General features: G+C 34.0%; 3 protein-coding genes across 5 annotated transcripts; 2 read left to right on the forward strand and 1 right to left on the reverse strand.

Moving 5' to 3' along the window:
• Positions 1 to 158: 158 nt before the first annotated feature.
• Positions 159 to 2,308, forward strand: LOC106663879. Its single transcript, XM_014389091.2, has 2 exons — positions 159 to 581; positions 889 to 2,308. Exons 1-2 carry the CDS (start codon positions 559 to 561, stop codon positions 2,090 to 2,092), a joined length of 1,227 nt encoding a protein of 408 aa, XP_014244577.1. The 5' UTR covers positions 159 to 558; the 3' UTR covers positions 2,093 to 2,308.
• Positions 2,309 to 4,733: 2,425 nt separating this feature from the next.
• On the reverse strand, positions 4,734 to 16,190 carry LOC106663887 (mediator of RNA polymerase II transcription subunit 17). Of its 2 annotated transcripts, XM_014389108.2 has the most exons (11): positions 16,103 to 16,190; positions 13,945 to 14,140; positions 9,048 to 9,224; positions 8,852 to 8,987; positions 8,434 to 8,794; positions 8,171 to 8,376; positions 7,846 to 8,105; positions 7,593 to 7,769; positions 5,685 to 5,817; positions 5,465 to 5,613; positions 4,734 to 5,398 (listed from the first exon to the last, which is right to left on the reverse strand). In XM_014389108.2, the coding sequence occupies exons 2-11, from the start codon at positions 14,031 to 14,033 to the stop codon at positions 5,188 to 5,190; spliced, it is 1,899 nt and encodes a 632-aa protein (XP_014244594.1). In that variant the 5' UTR covers positions 14,034 to 14,140; positions 16,103 to 16,190; the 3' UTR covers positions 4,734 to 5,187. The 2 variants fall into 2 exon arrangements, with proteins under 2 accessions (XP_014244594.1, XP_014244593.1); XM_014389107.2 differs by lacking the exon at positions 16,103 to 16,190 and having other exon boundaries at positions 13,945 to 14,298.
• A 252-nt stretch (positions 16,191 to 16,442) lies between these two features.
• LOC106663889 (pyrimidine-nucleoside phosphorylase-like) lies at positions 16,443 to 20,324 on the forward strand. Of its 2 annotated transcripts, XM_014389109.2 has the most exons (8): positions 16,456 to 16,619; positions 18,501 to 18,581; positions 18,634 to 18,752; positions 18,812 to 19,031; positions 19,104 to 19,222; positions 19,285 to 19,447; positions 19,518 to 19,736; positions 19,792 to 20,324. In XM_014389109.2, exons 1-8 carry the CDS (start codon positions 16,502 to 16,504, stop codon positions 20,058 to 20,060), a joined length of 1,308 nt encoding a protein of 435 aa, XP_014244595.1. In that variant the 5' UTR covers positions 16,456 to 16,501; the 3' UTR covers positions 20,061 to 20,324. The 2 variants fall into 2 exon arrangements, with proteins under 2 accessions (XP_024084297.1, XP_014244595.1); XM_024228529.1 differs by lacking the exon at positions 18,501 to 18,581 and having other exon boundaries at positions 16,443 to 16,619.
• Positions 20,325 to 21,923: the final 1,599 nt, after the last annotated feature.

Here is a 21,923-nt window from a genome sequence, read left to right on the forward strand (position 1 = left end):
ATATACAAATTGACCATAAAATGCTTTTTTTGTTGTTTTATTGTTGTAAAATATTTGATTACTGATGTATCACAAAAAGTTTTAAATATACAAAAAATATATTATTTATGAATTTTAAATTCAACGTGAGTAAAAAAATGTATGCATTTATATTAAAAGACAATAACAGAGATGAGGCTGATTAGACAGAAATGCCAAAACTTTTTTTTTGTTTAATTGGCCTCATCCTTGATCTATCTTTTAATGTAATTCTTACCATACAGGATACTTTAACGTTTACCCGTTGGGTGTATGCATTATACCTTTTCCAAATTATTTTCCAGGCCAGGATTCAAACCCAAATACAAGTCCAACGCCCTAACCACTCGGCCATCATTCTTCAGTCTAATGTTGATGGCTATATATTAATTATATTGACCATCCATAGCCAAGCTGATTTCCAAAACAAATCCATATGTTCTTATATCAGTTGTTATTTTGCATTTGAAGCCATAATTATGTGTAAATGTTGTTTTCCTCGTACACAATGTGGTCCTTTTAGATGCAACAGAATCCAAGATGAAGACGAATCAAGTTTCAGTGTAAGTCCTCATGCTGTGTGTCGTCTTGGCGATAAAATTCAGAAAAAAGAAACCACTTCAAAAAATCAACCTTTATTATCAAAGAACTAGATTTGCTTAAAAATGAATCATCCCACAGTCTAAGATCTACACGATCTGGTTGAATATATACATTTTTATTTTTATTTAAATGTAATTTATATTTTAATGAAACATATGTTTTTATTTTAATTAGATATATTTTTGTTTTGTACAGTTCAAAACATTTTGTATAACTGTATTAAAAACTGTTTTACATGTGTAAAAGTTGTTTTCCCGGGCTCTATAGATCACCAGTTCGTCCAGAAGATGGCAAGAGGCAACATTCTGCAACCCCATATCTCGCCCGACCTTCTTCAAAAGAATCATCAGGATCCAGGGTTTCTGGGTATGGATGTGGTAGTGTACGTTCACCAAAAGTCAGTCCTTACGGGCCCAAAGAATATTTACGGCCCAGTTCTTTTGAAATAAAAATGCAAAATGAATTATTAGCAGTGAAAGAAATGAGAAAAGAAATGAGCAAAGAACATTCAACAGAAGTTGACGAGAATAGCGTTCCAGCAGCGACTGGTTCAAACAGCTTAAGATCCTTTTCTGTCTCTCCCTTTAAGAATTCAGTTAAACAGGAAAAAAAGGTGCCCAAAAAGGATTTCAATAAAAAGTCTTATGCAGCACTTAATGCTCTTTCGCAACTGGACAAACCAGAAATGTTGAAGGGACCGCCTATTACCAAGGAGCTTCAACCGGCTAAGATTTATGTATCAAGTAGAAGTGATGCTCCTTCAAATACTTCTCAAGACGACTGGGTACTGTTGGAAGGAAAAACGTTCGCTAATTTACCGCCTGCTGATGAAAATATGCCAAACAGGCCTAGTAACATAGTGCCCCAGGTGGAAACATCATCCAATGTTTGGATTAGACCCAATTTGTATTTGAAAGATTTTAATTCGACGAGCTTACCACCTTCTAGAAATGTTTCTTCACATTCTCTTGAAGAAGGATTGATTTTCCAGGGAGGAAGGCATGTAAGGCGTAAAAAAGTTCTCCAAAGGTCATTCGAAAATGAAACAGACATACCCTCCACTCCAAAAGGGCTTAGGGAATTAAAATCACCGTCACCTTTTCTTTCAAATACTTCAGTTAATAGAATAATAGCCCATCCTCAAGGAAGAGACAACACTGAAGATCCTTCACAAACTTCTTCACCACCAACTTTCAGACTTAGTACTATCAATGAAGAAAAAAACAAATATATAGAAAATAGTCTAAAAGTTAAGGGTACAGATACACCTCCAAAACGACTATTGTCTAGACCGACAGTTTTATCAAGCTCGTTCAACAACAGCTCATTTACATCGAGTAAAATAGAACAAAATGCTGGAATTCATGACAAATCTTCAACCTCAAATATCTCGAGTAACACACATGGAAAAGTGTCTTCAGTTTTTAGGAATCCACTCACAGATCACACTACAACCAAGAGAAACACTTGAAGTATTTTGTCCAAGATTTCTGCATACTTTATCTTCAAATAATCCTTATGAAAATACAATTTTGGTTTCTTGAGATAATCCCTAAGATCCATCATTATTCATAGTTTTGCAAATAACTGTATTTCTGCCGTAACTTGGGCCTAATTGTTAAAAATAAGTCAAAATAAACATTGTTTCCAATTTCTTCAAATTTAATTCATTTTCAAAAAATTAACAATAATACTAATGAAATTTATCTGTACATATTAAAAAAACAGCTTTTGAATTTACAGTTGGAAACATATGGTAACAGACTTAAATTTACAAAGTTAAAAATTAATACATATGTTGCTGTCCAGTCCTCGCTGATCTTACCTGGGATTGTTTGTTGATTAAACTCAGTACTGGAAAAATTGTCACTCAGTACAAAACTTTTCAAATTATCTTCTGGTTGCCACATAATGAGAATTAAATTGTCATAGAATGTTTATTAATTAATATTACAATTAAGGTTTTTAGTTGAGATAAAAAAGTCAGAGTCACGAGCGGGATTCGAACCCACGACCTTCGGCTAGATACGCCGCTACTTTACCACTTGAGCTACCGTGAGCTCGATCCACTTGGACACTAACTTCCCATCTCAACCGCACCTTTTGAAAAATGGCAAAAAGGAGGGAAAATTCGAGATTGCCATTGACTTTTTTATCTCAACTAAAAACCTTAATTAATTGTATATATTTATTGGTCAAACAGACCACGAAATTAGTGAAATTAATTAATATATGTGGGACCGCGGTAGCCGAGTGGTTAGCATGAGAGACTCTCACGCCGCGGTCGTGGGTTCGATTCCCACCGTCGCCCCTGGCCCTTTTTTCACGATAACCCCCCCAATTTGAACACACATATAAGAATTGTCGCTATGGCTAATATGCACAGATCATAACGCAAAAAAAAAAAATTGTAACTAAATATACTTAAAAAATTATTTATGAGCAAATGATGACACATCTTTATTATAAACAATGCATCTATAAAATTTAAATGATTAATGATTAAATTAACTTAGTAGTTAGGGAGTAAATTGTGAGTTTCTCTTTGTTATCTGTGGGGGGGGGGTGATGAATCTGAAATTTGGTCGTTACCGATCATTTTGGACAGCCTTTCCTCACTAAGTTGGTCTGTCAGATGCAATTCAGCATGTTGCAATCTTCACATAGGCACAATGAATATTGCAAAATGCTGAAACCCGTCTGACAAATAGTTTCTTTGGTAAAAAAAAGTGGGTGGCGCATTTAGGTTTAGCTTCCTTCTTCACGTAAAGCTATTTTAAACTGATTTTTCTCACAGCTTACTGCAATGTTTAGGGCAATTTGCGTCTGATTCAACAGATCGTCATAAAATTTTCCCTTTAATTTACACAGGGTCAATTTGGTTATTCAAATCATGTTGAATTGATTGACGACTTATTTGGTGCATAGAAATGTGTGGTGATTAGTGACTGTTAATCGATAATTATTCAGAAATCGTGAGATGCAGTCTGTTGTGATGTAGGTTTCAGAAAAACATTTTCTTTATCGTGCCAACATTTCGATCTTTATTGAGATCTTCTTCAGGGCCTGGGATTTACAAACATTGTTTACATTTAACAAATACATATAGGATGTGGAAAAGTGAATTTATACAATGCAAAATATATTTTTTATATATTCACTTTTCCACATCATAAATGTATTTGTTAAATGTAAACAATGTTTGTATATCGACCGCATCTCACGATTTCTGAATAATTATTTATTTGGTACATTTATCACCGCATTTCGCCTTCAGTGCCATCTTCAGAGAGGGAATGTTCCACCACCAACAATAAATGTTATTTAGTAACTGTCAATTAATTAAAGATTTTAGTTGACAAAAAAAGTCAATGTCATGAGTGGGATTCAAACCCACAACCTTCGGCCACTACTCTCCCACTTGAGCTCTCGTGACTTCGATCCACTCGGATACTAACTTCCCATCTCAACCCCACCTTTTGAATTTTCCCTCCTTTTTGCCATTTTTTTCAAAAAGGTGTAGTTGAGATGGGAAGTTAGTGCCCAAGGGGATCAAAGTCATGATAGCTCAAGTGGTAGAGTAGCGGTGTATCAAGCCGAAGGTCGTGGGTTCGAATCCCACTTGTGACACTGACTTTTTTATCTCAACGAAAAACCTTAATTAATTGAAAGATATTAATTGGTCAATTGGACCACGAAAACTTGTGAATTGAATAAGTTATTTAGTAATTCCATGATGTATGTGAAAACATTATGCGATGCAAATGGGCAAACCAAAATTTAATTGTGATTTTCTTTCTGGTATATTTTTATTTCATAGCGAACCTGTCTTGTCCATCGAGAAGGAAAATGCTATGTAATGAGAGGAGAAATGTACAAAATTCTATGACTGATTATGCAAGGAAAAGGCTCAAGAGGAAGAAGACAAACATCCTGGTTGAAGAACCTGCGAGAATGGTTTGGATGTTCTTCAATATCACCTTAAGAAGAAGAAGTCATTAGAACTGAAATAAAAAGAATATTTCTATGTAAGATCTACTAACCAATCCAGTAAACATAATAATTATTTTTTAATGATTATAGGATTGAATATTAAGAAAAATAATTCCAAATAAGAACTCAATTTTTTAATAACACAAGTATAAAAATTATTTTTATCTTCAGATAATTGGTTATTTACAATAGTTGCGTTTTATTATATAAATGTTATCGACTGGAACTTGGCAGATGGGACAATTTTATAAACTAATGCTAATTTGAATTCGTTTCAATTTCATTAATCACAGACATGATTTCAAATTATATAGTAAATGTAATTAATAGCCGTCTAAAAATAACAACCCGACAAGAGGTTTAAAATGAATTGATTGAATTGCTCATGAACGTTCCAGGGCTATAATGAAAAATAGAAATTTAACAAATTATTACATCGATAGTTTTTAAAGAGAAACCACAACAATATTTACACAAAAAAAAAATTTACAAAGAAAAAGAGATATCCTATGAAACAAATTAAATTTACAATATTGCAACAAATTTAAATACAAATATTTACAAACTGCTCGATTAAGAACTTGTAAGACTAGCCATTAGAAGTTCCATTTTATTTAAAAAGTTCCTCCCCTCCATTTTGTCCCAGCGTACTTCCTTAAAACCACCACCTAAGTTTTCCCATTTCCTTTCTTTTACAAGCTGCCCACTGAAGAAGTCTTTCTTGGGCGAATGAGCAATAGCGATTTGCACACCTCCTTGAGGCTCACAACGAACGGCAATAAGCCTTAAAAAAAAAAATAATAATAAATTTATTTTCAGTGGTTTATTTTAACATTAAACTTTGTATTACCTGTCACCCATCGGTGAGGCCAGGATGCAACTGCTAGCGTTACCAAGTGGTTCCACAGATCCTATTCCAAGGTGCGAACTGTTAGCAAGGTACTGCCAACCCATACATTTTGCTAGAGCTTGGACTGCTGATATTTGGTGTTGATATATCTAAAAGAAAAATTATGATTAAAGAAAATGACGATTGCATAAATTGTCGAATGATCATTGCGTAAACTTACTTGACAGTAGATTAAATCTCGAAGCTCCTGGGTTTCATAGGACATGTGAATAACCCTGCCATCCCTGCATACACACTTGAGAGATTTTTCATTTACTTGTATAACAAGAGATGTTCTACAGATTGTGTCATATCTATTTAAAAGTAATAGAAAAATTATAAATGATTTTTTTTTTTTTTTAACTTACTTTATTGTTTTCTATGACATTCATTGTGGAAGGACCAACAGTTAGGCATGTTCAATTTTTAAGGAAAACCTCTAATTTGCAATGTCGGAAATTAGGGAGAACAAAATCACTTTTGTTTGGATACCAGGGCACACAAGACTGATAAATTGATGAAGGCACATTCAGCCATCACACCAATACAAAATTGCCAAAAATGTACATCCATTAGACAATGGATTAAGAATAAGTCTTGAGTTCAATAAAATTGTATACAGGACAGAGGCATGAGAAAAAGCCCATAAAAGGAACATAGCAGCAACTCATGGCAAAACAACTAAACCTAGAATAGTTGAACTGCTGATTGGACACTGCAGATAGTGCAGAATGGCAGAAACAAGCCTATACAGATTATTACCAGGAAGAAGAAGAGACAGCAAAACATGTCCTCTGTTGGTGCGACAGCCTTTGCCATATGACATTCCTACTCTTGAGAGAGCAAAAGCCCAAGGTGACACGCAGTAGTCCTTGGCAAAGCTTTGAAATCTGATAGAAAGTTTTATGCGTTGATCATGACAAACATGGATTCATGTTTTCTGTTCCAACCTAAAGTATGGTATCAAATATCCATGCTCTTTTACATTATAAAAGCATTTTGGTTGTAAGGAGTATTTCTTTGGAGTATTGCAGGCTTTTTAGCTAGGTTCCTGTGGATTATTTCAAAATATTCATTGTTCAAAAGTTACAGCATTTTTAATCAACAGAATCAAGAGTATTACAGGTTCTCATCTTGGATTAAAACCAATTGATTTTAGCTTTCATAGTGAATAGGTTAGCCTTAATAAAGAGCTCTAGAAAAAAATGGAGACTGCACAATAAACCAATATTGGCCACAGTGTGTTAGGTCGTAAAGAGGTGGACTTCTATTAACTTTAACGATTATTTGGAGATTGTGAGATGTGGTCTGGTGTGACGTAGGTTTTAGAAAAACATTTTCTTTATCGTGCCAACATTTCGATATTTATTGAGATCATCTTCAGGACCTGGGATTTATAAACATTGTTTAAATTTTACAAATACATGTAGGATGTGAAAAAAAGAATTTATACAATGCTAGAAAATTTTAAAATTGAATCTAACATTTTCTAGCATTGTATCAATTCATTTTTAAAATCTAAAATTTTCTAGCATTGTATAAATTCATTTTTTTTAATCTAAAATTTTCTAGCATTGTATAAATTAATCTAAAATTTTCTAGCATTGTATCAATTCATTTTTAAAATCTAAAATTTTCTAGCATTGTATAAATTAATTTTTTTTATCTAAAATTTTCTAGCGTTGTATAAATTAATTTAATCTAAAATTTTCCAGCATTGTAATAATTCATTTTTTTAATCTAAAATTTTCTAGCATTGTATAAATTCATTTTTTTAATCTAAAATTTTCTAGCATTGAATAAATTGTTTTTTTCCACATCCTACACGTATTTGTAAAATTTAGACAATGTTTATAAATCCCACGCCCTGAAGATGATCCCAATTTGAAATGTTTGCACAATAGAGAACATGTTTTTCTAAAAACGTCACACAAGACCACACCTCACGACCTCCAAATAATCATTAAGTAACTTTCACTAAACACCACACATTTAACTTTAAAAGCAGAATTTATCTTATCAAATTGGTTAGAGTAGTGTAAGAAGATTAGTCAATAATTATTTGATAAAAATACAATGTTGAACTTACCCATTAGTTATTATATTAATTTTAACACAAGAAAGAGTTGGAGAATTTAGCGCATTCCAGTGTGTAATAATCAAAGGGTCTTTTACTTCTTTAATAATCGTGTCAAGAACGTACTCAGTTCTCATTCTCAAAAAGAAATGCTGGGATTGTTGAATTATTTGTTCAAGTAGTGTTTGGCTGAAAAAATTCCAATAATTAAGAAAGAGGGCAGTTGAGAAAAAATTTGCTTGAAAATTTATTTAAACTGCAATACCTTTGAGTCATTTCAATTAAGTAATGCCTATCAGCAGCAGTCGGACCTGCCAGAGCTCGTCTTTTGCTAGGGCCTAATGGTGCCGAAGAAGGATGCGGGAAGGGATGATGCCTGTTTTTATGGTGAACTTCACGCAGCAATTGATGGAGTGAATGTTCCAGAACATGGTCATGTTCTCCTTTCTGCACTGACTTTTTGTCTCCAGCATTCGTTCCAGTTGTGTGACATATACCGATGATAAGTTGTATACCGGGGAATGTCTGAAACGCAACTTAAATTATAGAAACAGTTTAGAAATCAGGTAAATTTTACGTATTTTACGTACACTGGCCATTATTTGATTTCCAACGACCATGTGTGGTATAGGTGCATGTAGCTGAACGGCTTCTTTCGCCAGCTGGTTAAACAACTCTTTACAGAAAAGAACATTTTGGGCAGCTTCGAGTTTTTGCTGCCAGTGTACATCTGAGTTGGTTGGGGAAGGTCCAGATCCCAAAAGGTTGATCATCGATGAACAAAGATCTTCTTGGTCTTTAAAAAAAAATTCAATTTATGTTATGAAAAGGCTAATAAATAATTTAAAATTACCTTTTCGACAGACTACTTCAATATAAGCAACTCCTTGTAATTCGCTGGGAACGGTTACACGGAGAGCAGAAGTTGGTTTTGGGTTAGCACCAGGTGAAGGTGGTGGGCTCTGAACCTTTTCACTTTCTTCTTCTGCTTTTGTTACTTCGAACATTCCTGTTTGAGCAAATTTAGATCCTGCTGTTCTGTATGAGAGATCACCAATGATAGTATTTGAAACCTTCTTCAACCTCCAATTCTGTCTTAATCTCAAAAGTTCGATGTGGAAATCTGAGGTCGCGCGGTTTCTTGCTGCCTCCGTCTGACAAGCCCTTAGCCTTTCTGCTCCTGTCAGCAACACAGACGCTGCGCCTGCTAGCGCCTACAACCAGTTTAAAAAATGTCTCTGCCAAACACAAAATAATTAAATCCATTTTACCTTCTTTCTAGCATACACTTGAGTCATAGGCTTGGATTCGTGTAACTCTTGTGGAATCGGATCAAGCACCATATACCTCTTTTCCTTGGCGATTGCCATAACATCGGCAAGTACACAAACTTCAGTATAGGCATTTCTAGAATTAATTTAAGAACAATTATGACTGTTTCATTTAAATAGTAACAAATAGATTTACCGTAATTTGTTGCGTACAGAATCCCATGGCCAGATAGACGACTGGAAAGCAGCTTCTTTAGCTGCAACATCGTCTTCATTCGTTTCAGATTCCTCCTTCTTTAGATCCTCACAGCCAGCTTTGCTAAAATCAATTTTCTGAGCCAGTTTAGCAAGGCTTTCTGACATAGTGAGGGGCCTGAAATAGGAAAATAAAATTTAAAAAAGCACATCAAACAGTTTTTCCTGTCGAAATTTTAATGTTTTAAGGACCAATGTGAACAAGACCAGGATTATATAAAAAAAGCTTGAATAGGTAGAAATTTTTTTTTTTTTTTTTTTAATTTATTATATTAATTAAATTATATGTAGGTAACAATTTCGCTCACTCATTTCTGGTAGTGATGAACAAATTTTACATTCCCACCTGATTCAAAATGTTAATCAGTCGCATAACAGCCTAACGGCTCTTCCTGGCCACTCGGGGCAGTCGTGTTTAGGTTTTTCTGCCACATCGCAAAAAACTAAAAACCATCTTAATATTATGTGATTTTTTTTGTGTGGTTGGGGTGACATGTAATTTTTATTAGTTACCCATCATTTTCACACAAACACTTGAAAACAGAAGATGGGACATTCCAAAATGCGTCTGACAGAACAATCAAGTTAGGTAGGCAGGCCCAAAATGACCATATTACACAGTAATATTGCTTTACCCATGCAACATTCTCCAGAGTGGAGGACATTAGGAACTGACACTTCATTTAAACAGGCGGAGCATTATTTTTTCTACGCTGCTTCGAAATATGCACTACCTGTATACAATTAATACAAGAGTGGAGAAACTACCAGTACTCCAATGAGTATTTAAAGTGTATTTAATTCAGACTAATGTCACTTTCTCTGTGACTTTCAGTGAATAGATCACAAGTAGAGGGTTTGAGAGAATTGTGCAGGATGCAAATTTTTAGAGTTGAGGATTTATGGAGGTTGGGACGGCTTTATTAAATTTGTGTTAACACGAGCTGATTAAGTCTGTACGGATAGTTTCACTGGACAAAAAATTGAGCATGAATTTTATAAAATTACGGATTGGTTGCAGTGGATAGAACCCACATTTTCAGTCTGTAAGTCAATCTCGGCTTAACTCTGCACCTTTTATTTTAAAGAGTTTAAGTCAGAATATTTATTTTTGAGGATATGTTGATTGGGAGAGTTTTATGAACATCAACATACATTTTGGGCAATATGAATATTTAGGTCTGTGTGGGAAGTTCCATTAGACACAGGATGGCGTATCAAGGAGTTTTCTGAGGATTATGGATTAAGCAGTTTGAACACAAAGTATACTGGAATGTTTGACTGAACCTCACTCTTCCAATCCTTAAGTCAATATTGGCTTCACTAAGGTGTTACATGAGCCTTTTTTTTTTGTATATGTTAGAGCGTTTAGCAAGAAGTCGTGTGAGAGCTCTGCATTGTGTGATAACTTCTTGACGTTTCAATCATATGCGGAGATTTTATGTCAAATGTTTGTTGGTGTAGAGTTCACGTTGCCCAGCAGTTGGGAAGGAAATATTTATATCAACTTGGGAAGCGATCTTTTTACAGAGGGTAATGGTAATGCGAGTGGATTTGTCAGTGTTAAATTTTATCCTTTTCTTTTCACGCCAAGACTCTAGCAGTATGAGGTTTTGATTCAGGTAGAAATTACAGAATCACACACAGTTTTTTACAAGGATCATTGTCTGCAAAGGTCGATAATGATTTGCCAGCTGTGTATACCTGGTTAAGTGTGGGGACAGAACACTACCCTGAGGAACACAGCATCGATAGGAAAAACAGAAAGGAAATCGCCTTTAATAATTTGGAAAACCCCATCAGAGAGGTAACTGTGAAGTATAGATTAGAAGGTGGAGGAAACTGGCCACTAATCCCTCTAGTCCACCTATAATCTGATTTTTGATGTTTTGGCATTTCTCCGACTTCAGTGTTTGCGAGAAAAAATATCACCCAAACAATGAAGATGGCGAAATGCCGAAACGCATATGAAACAACCTATGAACCTATGAAAATCAGTGAGGATAGGCAAATCAGAATAATAGGCATCGATCAAACGATAGGCTTATCATCCCACAGACCACAGGAGAAAACCTCACAACTGGATCAAAAGCTTGACTTTTGGGCCATCAAGAAAGGACCCAAAACAGTACTGCCCAACTCAAGGGACCAAGAGACGATAATGTATACAATGCAATAACATGGTTGGATGGTTGAATGGCAGTCAACTGATGGTCAGAAATTATATTTTTGAGAATTTAAGATTAGAAGGCTCCTTTCAGATGAGGCGGCTTGGTTAACTCAAGTTGTTTACTGTGTGATTTTTTTTTTTTTCTGGTTTCAAACCATGAGGTATGATCTTACACGAGAAAGCTAGAGCATTTCTTGTGCTTGCTCTTTTGCAAGGGAAGAAAAAAAAAACCGATCCAAACAAGTGTTTTAGGGTTCATCTGTTGCTACAACACGAGAAATTAAAAATTTACCTGCTAAAAAGACTCCCGGATATGACCTTATCACTGGTGAAATACTAAAACAATTGCCAAAAAAGGGTATAGTAAACTAACATACCTATTTAATGCTGCAATCAGACTGAAATATGTTCCCAGTATCTGGAAATTCGCAGAAGTCATTATGATAAAAAAAAAAATAGGAAAACCGGTGAACGAGGTCAAATCATATAGACCAATATCGCTACTACCAACAGTGTCTAAACTCTTCGAAAAGTTATTATTAAAACGAATAAAACACATCATTGAAAAAAAGAAAATCATTCCTGACCACCAATTTGGATTCCGAACAAGACACTCAACAATAGACCAAATTCATCGAGTAACGGACGTAATAGAAAAATCTCTCGAAGAAAAACAAATTTGTTCTGCTATCTTCCTTGATGTCTCACAAGCTTTTGACAAGGTCTGGCACGAAGGACTCATCAATAAACTAAAAGGTATGCTACCAAAGCAGTATGTCGATATTATCAGTTCCTACCTAACTGACAGACTGTTTAGAGTCAAGCAAGAAGATCAATATTCAAAATTAAAAACAATAAATGCAGGAGTGCCACAAGGTAGCATATTAGGTCCACTGCTCTACTTGTTATACACCAGTGATTTTCCGAAAATAGATGGAGTAAAAATTGGACGTTTGTAGATGACACAGCGGTGATATCACTAGGACCCACTCAACCAAAATCCTCCAAAATGCATGTAATAATATAAACGAATGGACAAAAAAATGGAAAATCAAGCTAAATCAACATAAATCAGTTCATCTAATCTTTACAAACAAAAAGGTGGGCCATGTTCCGTCGCTCACAATCGATGGAACTACTATACCATACAGCAATACAGCTAAATATCTGGGAATGACCTTAGATGCCAAGCTGAGATGGAAAGAACACGTGAAGAAAAAAAGGACAGAAATAGGTTTAAGGTACAGACAACTATACTGGTTGATAGGACATGGCTCCAATCTTTCAATACAAAATAAAATATTATTATATAAGTTGTACCAAACACAGCAATATCAAAATCATACAAACACTCCAAAATAAAATCTTACGTGGTCAATGCACCTTGGTACATAAGGAATAAGGACTTACATAGGGTTCTTAAGATCCCTGAAGTCACGGCGGAAATACAAAGATTTGCCGCCAAACCTCGCCTCAGCCAGCACGAGAATGTGGAAGCGACCAAACTCTTACAAAACCGAAACATGGTCAGAAGATTAAAAAGAACAAAGCCATAAGAACTTGTGTAGTTAAAAGTGAATAGTGAATTGTACCAATGGGTTTATAAGAATGTAAACATTTATTTATTCTATAATATTATTGTAAAATTAATGGTTGGTATAATAACACCAGTTTTAATAAATAAATTTAATTTAAAAAAAAAAAAAATCTGTTGCTACAAAATTAGGAAACGGGTGCTTTCTTACTACTACCGCACGACTTCCCTCCAAGCTTCACTCCTTTTAAATTTGTCGCTACTTCATTCCTCATATTGTGGTACTAATAACCATTTTTTCAATGAATTGTTCCACATTGAAACCTGGAATTGCAATGCTTTCTACGGTGAACTCAGTTCATTAAACTTGGCGGCTAGTGTGAGACGAATGCCGAGTTGTCTTTTAAGCCAGCACGTGGGGACATGAACGTAAGTGGCACTTGTGCCTGTCGGCCACCCGCCTGGACAGAGCTGACTTCGTGTGAATGGGTTCGGGCGGTTCCTAATCATTTGCGACGTGGATTACACTCCTTGACACTAATCATTCAAAAATAATGAATTGAATTGATATGTAATGAATATAATGGCTTTTTCGGAGTGTTGGAGAATTTTACGCGTAAAAAGGTTAAAACAATCCCTAAAGACTTGTGAAAATGTTATTTTATTGGCAAGATTCCTGCGGTTTGATCTCACTCTGCTTAATCTAGCTCTTTATCATTATTAGTAATATTAAGTTTATTTACTTAGTTTAATTTTGGTTTTAAGTTATTGATTATGATATTTATTAATTAACTATCTGAAACTGTCACAAACCATTGAACTGGCTTCAATTGTGGGAACTTAAAGTTGAAAGTTAGTGATGTTAAGGAACAAAAAAGTAGGAAGCAAGAGGGATAGAAATAAATAGAATGGGTAAGTACGTTCTAAAGGCATCTCATAGAAGTGACATATTTCAAATGGTTTTATTTTTAAAGTACTTAATTTTATGAAGGATATCACAATTTTAGCATAAGAGTTTGCCCAGTTCAAATTATTTTAAACTTACTACACTGTAGTATAGTGTTAACAAGCACAAACTTAGTGATGGTATATGGTATGGTATAAGCTTGGTTTGGTATAAATAAAACAACTTACGTCTGGTAAATTTCCTGGCCATCGTAGGATATTTCCTGGATTTGATTTTCGACAGGAGCTTCGATTGATATATTCACAGAATAGGACATTTTCGCGTTGTCGTAAAACGGCGTTCCTTCGTCTGTACTCGGCCGTAGGAATAAACAGCGAGAACAAGACGGAAACCTCTAAGGCAGAAAACACCAACAGAAGAAGCCTGCCAAGTGAAAAGTGCCAAGCTCAGGTAAAAACAGTTTACAGTAGATGTAGACGTACTATGTAGACAAGTTCCCTCTGTAGGGAAAGTAATGAAAACAGAAACTCCCCCGTATCGGGATTCGGTACCGATAAACGATACCCAAACTTGTTAATTTAAAAAAAACCCTACTATTTTAAACAAAACTAAATGCTCCAACAATATTTATTTTTCACCCAAGCCCCAAGTTATAAATAAGAATAGGATTTTATATGTAGTTTTGTTTTACTGAATGAGGGAAAATCAAGGGGAGAAACTAGTTGATCTTGGTACATTGGCAAGAGTCCCGCTGAATTTATTCATTTACAAATACAAGTTTACTGACGATTTAAAAATAACAAATTGTAAATTGGCTTGGAGGTTGAATTCATAGAAGGAAATAGAAATGTTTTGAGTAATTTTTTAGTTTTTGAGCTAAACATTTTCCCTAAGGTAAAGAAAAAATTAAAACATTGACTGCTAAGGTGAAATAACGCCAGACGAACGAAAATGGCGATAGATGAAGGATTAAAATAATCAAATAAATAAGCAGATAAATAAATTCTTAAAAATTAATACAACTCAACACGAGAAAACTATTCAAAAGACTTGAAAATATATGTTAAATCCCATTGTACAATATACAATATCATGATAGCAAACACTCCGCAGACCTAAAGAAGAGAAAAATTACTAGACAGAAAATGGCTGAACTTTTTTTCTCTCTCTCTCTCTTTTCTCTCTATCTCTCATCCACCCAATAAATTCTAAAGAGAGAGATTGTAAAACTTGTTGGATGTAAGAGTGGTCAAATTAAATCAAATTATGCGACTATAAATAAAACGTCTTCATCCACTCTCTTTTCTCTCCTTAAACTAAATATGTCTTCTCATTTCTATGCCTTTCTCTCATCTACTAACACTCTCTCTCGCTCTATTGTTTTTCTCATTGCTGTGTCTTCTATCTCCCATTTCTCTTTGCCTGTCGGTCCGTCTATGTCTCTTTCTCTACCTGTCTGACTTGTGTCTCTCCCTGTCCTCCTTGCTTTATTCTCATGCTTTCATCTTGCCTTCTTTCTTTCTGCCCCCTTCTCTCTCCTGCACTCGCTCGCTCTTGCTCCCTCTCTTACTCAATCTCTCTTTATCACATAACCATAGGCAAACAACAAATAAATAAATTCTTCTTAATGGCACAAATAAAGTCAATAAAAGTCTTTACTCCCTCTCTATTTTTTTATTTTTTCACAGATGAGAAAAAAGACAAACACAAAAAAGGACACCCAGTCTCAACAACTAAATGTTTTAAGACGTCCCCAGAGGACATAGAGTGTAAATAGCAGAAACTAACCGAACAATCATGAATAAATCAAATCTAGAGCTGCTCCTTGATATGTATATAGAAAATACATAAAAATGAACATATAAGGTGCCAAATTTGTAATATGCTAACCCAACAATAGAAAACAAATCACGTGTTTTTAAATGACTAGCCAACAAACAATTCTGCAAGTATTTTATGCATTTTATTGAGAATATTGTTTCATTATAAAATACATGTCGACACACGTTTTGGATCATAGTTAAGTTGGAAAAAAAGGCTCATTATTTTTTACATTTACGTATATTTAAAACAATTATTGATTAAGTTTGTTAATTGTACCAGCTTGTAATTGTACATTTTTTCATAACAATTTCGAACATTTAAGAACATCGGAACTTTTGTCTTCTGCTGTACATATTGTAGCACTTGTTTGATCACTGTAAAATGTACTAATACAGTGGCATTCACACACGTTTGGCCCCCTCTTCACTATGGGCCATGACAAACTAACGCATTGGTCACTATGCCACACTAGGACTAGCCCAACAGTTGGACAGACCTTTGGCCCCAGCATCATACTGGCAGCATGGCCAGTTGCTAACTATTATATGTATTGCTATTTACATGTTATTGACAGAAACCTGGTCGGAAACACAAACAACGAACAATGTCGGCCCAGTAACCCATCTACTGCGCACTTTGACGTGTTGATGTGGGCCTCTTGATATGCATATTGCATAGTGTGACCTCTCGGCACCCCTATAGCCGGGATTCCTGGAACACACTATCCGATACGACGATACCTGATGCTACCCGACGCCTTGACACGTTTTGGTAGCGTGTGCACACTTATCTAAAAGCCGGTGTTGCCGTGTGTTGCACCATGTGGGATACAGTACAGGCCACTACAAAGTACAAAATACAAAGTATACAAGCCCCCCACTATACACTGGCCCAGCAGATAACAATTTGGGCCTGGTGGTGTCAAACTCCAACTGGTCATAGAGAAGAGGGGCCATAACGATGAGTAAAATTGTGGAAATCTTGAAGAAAAAGAGGGATGGGCTCGAATTGAACAACGATGACATCGTTTATTATATAAATTCAGCATCCAACCGAATAATCGACGATTGTCAAATAGGTAATAGACTCGTACTCATATAAAAATGTTCAAATTACTCGAATATAATTTTTTTTTTAAATCTACCGTATGATGTATAATATAATTTTCGATCACCTAGGTAAAAAAAAATGCATCCATGGGTGTTAAAGCATAACATCAGCAACCCAATTTAATAATTTATTGATGAATGAAGCTATAAGAGATGACGCATATTCTCTCTCATTATGAAAATTATAATAATAAATTATTATAAATGGTGTAAATATATTTGTACCCAAAAATGCTACAGAAAAAAATTCTTTTTAATATATTACAGCGCGATAAAAAAAGTTAGAAACATAGTAAAATAATAATTTGATGTATGATCAGTATTATGGTCAAAGGGTAGAATAAAAAGAAAATTCGACTATGCCAAGCTTTCAACCCGGGCTTCAAGGTCATCATCAAGGCCTCTATTTTCCAACGAATTAACAACAATTAATTAATAGTTATTTTATAAAAACAAACATTTGTGCCAAAAATTGGTAATTGATGGTTTTTTTAAAATAAAATAACTGTTAATTTGTTGGAAAATGTAGGACCTGATGATGACCTTGAAGCCCAGGTTGAAAGCTTGGCATAGTTGGAATTTTGTTTTTGTTCTACCTCTTGATCATAATACTGATCATATATAAAAATTAAACTTCAAGTGGTCAATGCCTTCTCTCCAATAAAATAATAATAATAAAACATAATAAAATGTTAATTATTTATAATCGAATGATGAAACCACATTAAAAGAAAAGAGGAAAGAGAAAAAAGGTGAAAGGAGACAGGAAAAAGAAAAGGAAGAGGGAAGAAAAGGAGATGATTCATGCCGTTTTTAAAACTCTGGCACGATGGACATAAAACAAGCCAGCATGGAAACAGAAAGTATTTCCCGAGGAAGCAAATCCCACAGTATTGTCCCTGCAATTCTAAAGGATAAGGATAAAGATATAGAGTAGTGTTGAAGGCTTGGGATGTGATTAGTGCTCGGAATGTTAAGGTTGCTCAAGACGTTGATATAGGAAGAAATATGAACTATTGATTTAAGATCATAATATTATCTCAAACAGGAATTATAAGAATTTGAAGGCAATCAGCAGATTGAGAAAAGAAAATGAACAAATAACACTTTAATAAGGAGAACTCTAGTTTTCTGTAGAGTGAAAAAGCTAAGGCTTTGAAGATAATGGAGGGTTGAGTAGACCTTTTTATTGGTCTAGTAAGCTTGGAGTTAAAAAAATAATGCATAGATTTTTAACTTTAAGCCAAAAATTAATAGAAGAGCTATTGATATGAGGGGGAGATGGGCATTCTGTGTTAATGGGTTTATTGGACAATAATAAGGACTGGGATTTGTAAGGATTTACAAGAATGCCGTTATTTCTTCACCACTGATTCAGAGAATAAAGTCACAGTTGAGCAGAGAGAAAGGTTCATAGATGTTGCTTGTAGGACATTGAATGTAAAACTGAGTGTCATCTGTATAAAGATGAAATTGGGAGAAATTAAGAACTAACGGAAGATCATTTATAAACATGGAAAAGAGAAAACGTCCAAGAATGGAGCCTTGAGGTACACCAGCAGAAATTGAGAGAGAAGAGGGGGTAGAATTTGAAGCTTTGACTCTCTTAGCATTATACTCCCTAACAATTTTCTACCTAAAAATATTGTAACCTAACTCAACCCTAAACCAATAAACTAACAACTTTCTTAACTACTGCGAGTCCAGCAATGGTCGGTTACTCTCCCATTCCTGGCAGATCTTTACCGCATTGTTCATACTGATAAATGTATAAATTTTGTATGTAAAGCAATAAAAAAAAGTCCATGCAATCCATGGACTAAAAAACATAATTATTTTTTGATATTAAGGTGCAATGCTCATGGCTATGTTCATTAGAGGGTTGTCAGAAAAGGAAACAATTTATTTGACAAAGGCTATGATGAATTCAGGTAACAGTGCAAATTCCAGTCTTTGTTTCTTTTATTTATTACTCAACACTAGGCCATGTAATGAAATGGGATGGGTTAACCGTGGACAAACACAGCACCGGAGGAGTTGGGGACAAAATTTCATTACCCCTAGCCCCTGCTTTATCAGCTCTTGGTCTCAAAGTTCCTATGGTAAGTTTATCAATCAGGACGACTGATGATGCTTTTAATTTTTGAAACTTTTTCCTAAGATGACTGGAAGAGGGCTTGAACTCACTGGTGGGACATTAGATAAACTTGAAAGTATTCCTGGATATAATGTTGAATTGACAGAAGAAGAAATGAAACGGAGCATTAGTGAATGTGGCTGTTTTATGTCTTCTACTACACAAAATATCTGCCCTGGTGATAAAGTCACTTACAGAATAAGAGATGTAACTGCTACAGTTCAGTGTCTTGGCTTAGTAATTGGTACGATAAATAAAAAATAATGCATTAAATTATATAATGTAGTTTGTATTAGTTTAAACATTTCTGCTTTAGGTTCTATTTTATCTAAAAAATTGGCTGAGGGAACTAAATATTTGATAATTGATTGTAAAGTAGGCGAAACGGCAATGTTCAAGACTGTCGAGGAAGCAGAAAAGGCTGCTGTTGAAATGGTTTGTTCTCATAAATTTGTCTTTAGTGTAACTTTAATTATTAATAATTATATCTGTATTAGAAAAAAGTTGCAAATGAATTAGGCCTTTCAATGAAATGTGCTGTGACCGAAATGTCTAATCCGATTGGCTTTAATGTCGGAAATAGTTTAGAAGTGATTGAAAGTGTAGAATGCTTGAAAGGGAAAGGTTCAGAAGATTTGTCACAAATGGTAGAATGCTTAGGTATCATTACAATTAAAATAAAGTGTAATATTTACAAGGATTGCAAATAAATAATTTTTATATGTGGTAGGAGGTGAATTGCTCGAATTATGTGGTATGTGTTCTGTCAAAGAAGGGAAAGAAAAAATTCACGAAGTGCTTACAAATGGTGAGGCTTTGAAAAAGTTTAACCAAATGATGATTCTACAAGGTGTCAATAAAAGGGTCGCAGATGAAATTTGCTATGGCGATGCTTGCAAGGTGATACCAACGGCCAACCATAAGACTTACTTCAAGGCTCCAGAGACAGGTAATTTATTATTTAATGTTTAGTTTAAGACTGTTGATCTGAAATTAAAATTCAGGCTGGGTGAAAAGCATCAATGCAAAGTTGATCGCTACTGTCTGTTGGAAACTGGGATCTGGTAGGATGAAGCCAACCGACCCTTTGGATTTTGCAGTTGGTGCAGAAATACTGAAACATGTAGGGTTTCCAGTTCAAAAATCAGAAAACTGGATTGCAATACATCACAACAAACCTATAACAGATGAACTGAAAAAAATGATCGAATCTGCTCTTCTCGTCTCAGACAAAATATACCAACGACAAAACAGAATACTGAAAATATTTTAAATTCATAGTTGAGTCTACAGCGAGATAGAATATTAAGGTGGAGAGAAATCAGGTATTCGATGGTTCCATCTTTTAAACTAAATTACTACAGATTACCTGGTTTCTTTCAACCTTAACATTTTGAATTGTTTATGTACCATATAAATAAATAAACAAATAAATAAATCTAATTTAGCTACAAAGATGTTTGTTAGCAATGTCTAAATTAAATTAACACTGTTATATTATATTGTTTTATATTATGCAATCAACATTATTTTATCATTTAACCAATAAATGCTTTAATATACATATTTGGATTTCTAATTTATATTTTGAATTGTTTATGTACCACATAAATAAATAAATAAGATAAATAGATAATAAGATAAATGCTTTAATATACATATTTGGATTTCTAAATTACAATTGGTTTAAAAAATGTCCTATTTCCTTGACCAAACGTAGTACACTTTTGCTATTAGTCCACTGCTTTTTTGTATTCTCCTAACACCATACCAGGTCCGGTGTCATGAGGCTGCTTTCGATGTTATACTACATACTTTTATTATAGACAATTTTTTACTGATCTCAAAGTAGATGTGCATGTGTGGGCTCCTCCCACATCCCACCAATGATCAGTGGCACGACATCGCCCATAGCATCAGACCCACAAACTGCCGCTGGAGGCAGAGGAGAATGCCAATGGAGGTACAGAGAAAATGGTTAACTTAAGAAACTAAACTTTAATGTATTTAGGTTTATTCATATTATTTTCACTAATTTCGTGGTCCGCTTGACCAATTAATACATTACAATTAATTAAGTTATTTATTTTAAAAATTTATTAAAAAATTTATTTATTTTTAAAATTTATTCATATTTTGCATACCAAAAATAGGTTTAGTTATTAAAAAAATTGTCATGGATTTAATTTTAAACTAAATAAATTGATGGTGCGGTAAATTTGTCCATCAGTGTAGTTGAGAAAGTTGTGGGTCATATAATATACCCAGTTTCATTTCTAAAAATTGAGCCGTCTGTGAATATTTTGTACAATTCTGGACAGAGTCTAAACCTTCCTTAATAAGTGAATTGACTAAAATAAAAGTGAACTGGGAATTATTACTTAAAAAATACACTCTTTATACATTAATAAAAATGAGAAAATAGGCTTTATGGAGTAGTTAACAATAGTTTTACTTTCAATATTTTTGTTTATGCAATAATTAAGAGAAGAATTTTTTCTTTTTTCCCAAAACTTGTTTGTAAGAAATTTAATATGCAGAAAACATATCATTGTAAATATAGCTTAAGTGGAAAAAAGGTTTAATAAAAAAATATTTAAATTTAATATAAAAAAAAGGGTGAATACAATTTGAAAAACCTGTATTTATAGACAAAATGCTTTTATGTCTGGGAAGATTAAAGTAGATAATTTAATAAAAGAGTGAATATAGTAAAATAAACAGAATTAATTTAATTAGCAAAAGAGGGAATTTAATTTGCAAAATGGTAAAAAATGGCGAAGAGAATTTTGAAAAAGGCGCGAATTTAATTTACAAAAAGCTAATTTCATTAGGAAAAAGGGGAATGTAGTTTGGAAAAGGCCGAGTTTAGTATAAAAACGGGTGAATTCAATTTGAAAAACCTGTATTTACAGACAAAATGTTGTTATGTCTGGGAAAATTAAACTAGATAATTTAATAAAAGAGTGAATTTAGTAAATTAAAAAAGAGTGAATTTAATTTGCAAGATGGTAAATTTAATTTAAAAAAGGGCAAATTTAATTAAAAAAAAGGGTCGAATTTAATTTACAAAAAGTAATTTTAATTACAAAAAAGGTGAATGAAGTTTGGAAAAGGCCGAGCTTAATATAAAAAA

Source organism: Cimex lectularius, unplaced genomic scaffold, assembly GCF_000648675.2.
Source record: "Cimex lectularius strain Harlan isolate CLEC.00 unplaced genomic scaffold, Clec_2.1 scaffold260, whole genome shotgun sequence".
In the NCBI taxonomy this organism is placed as follows: domain Eukaryota; kingdom Metazoa; phylum Arthropoda; class Insecta; order Hemiptera; family Cimicidae; genus Cimex; species Cimex lectularius.

Bases quoted from the DNA above. Each gene is read 5' to 3' on its own strand.
- LOC106663887 (XM_014389108.2), bottom strand. From the start codon at position 14,033: ATGTCCTATTCTGTGAATATATCAATCGAAGCTCCTGTCGAAAATCAA. The intron at 5,818-7,592 runs GTAAGTTCAACA...ACTTTTAAATAG, and splicing joins ATTAATATAATAACTAATGG to ATATGACACAATCTGTAGAA. The intron at 5,399-5,464 runs GTAATACAAAGT...TTTTTTTTTAAG, and splicing joins GCCTCACCGATGGGTGACAG to GCTTATTGCCGTTCGTTGTG.
- LOC106663879 (XM_014389091.2), top strand. From the start codon at position 559: ATGAAGACGAATCAAGTTTCAGT. The intron at 582-888 runs GTAAGTCCTCAT...CGGGCTCTATAG, and splicing joins AAGACGAATCAAGTTTCAGT to ATCACCAGTTCGTCCAGAAG.
- LOC106663889 (XM_014389109.2), top strand. From the start codon at position 16,502: ATGAGTAAAATTGTGGAAATCTTGAAGAAAAAGAGGGATGGGCTCGAA. The intron at 16,620-18,500 runs GTAATAGACTCG...TTTGATATTAAG, and splicing joins AATCGACGATTGTCAAATAG to GTGCAATGCTCATGGCTATG. The intron at 19,032-19,103 runs GTACGATAAATA...TTTCTGCTTTAG, and splicing joins GTGTCTTGGCTTAGTAATTG to GTTCTATTTTATCTAAAAAA.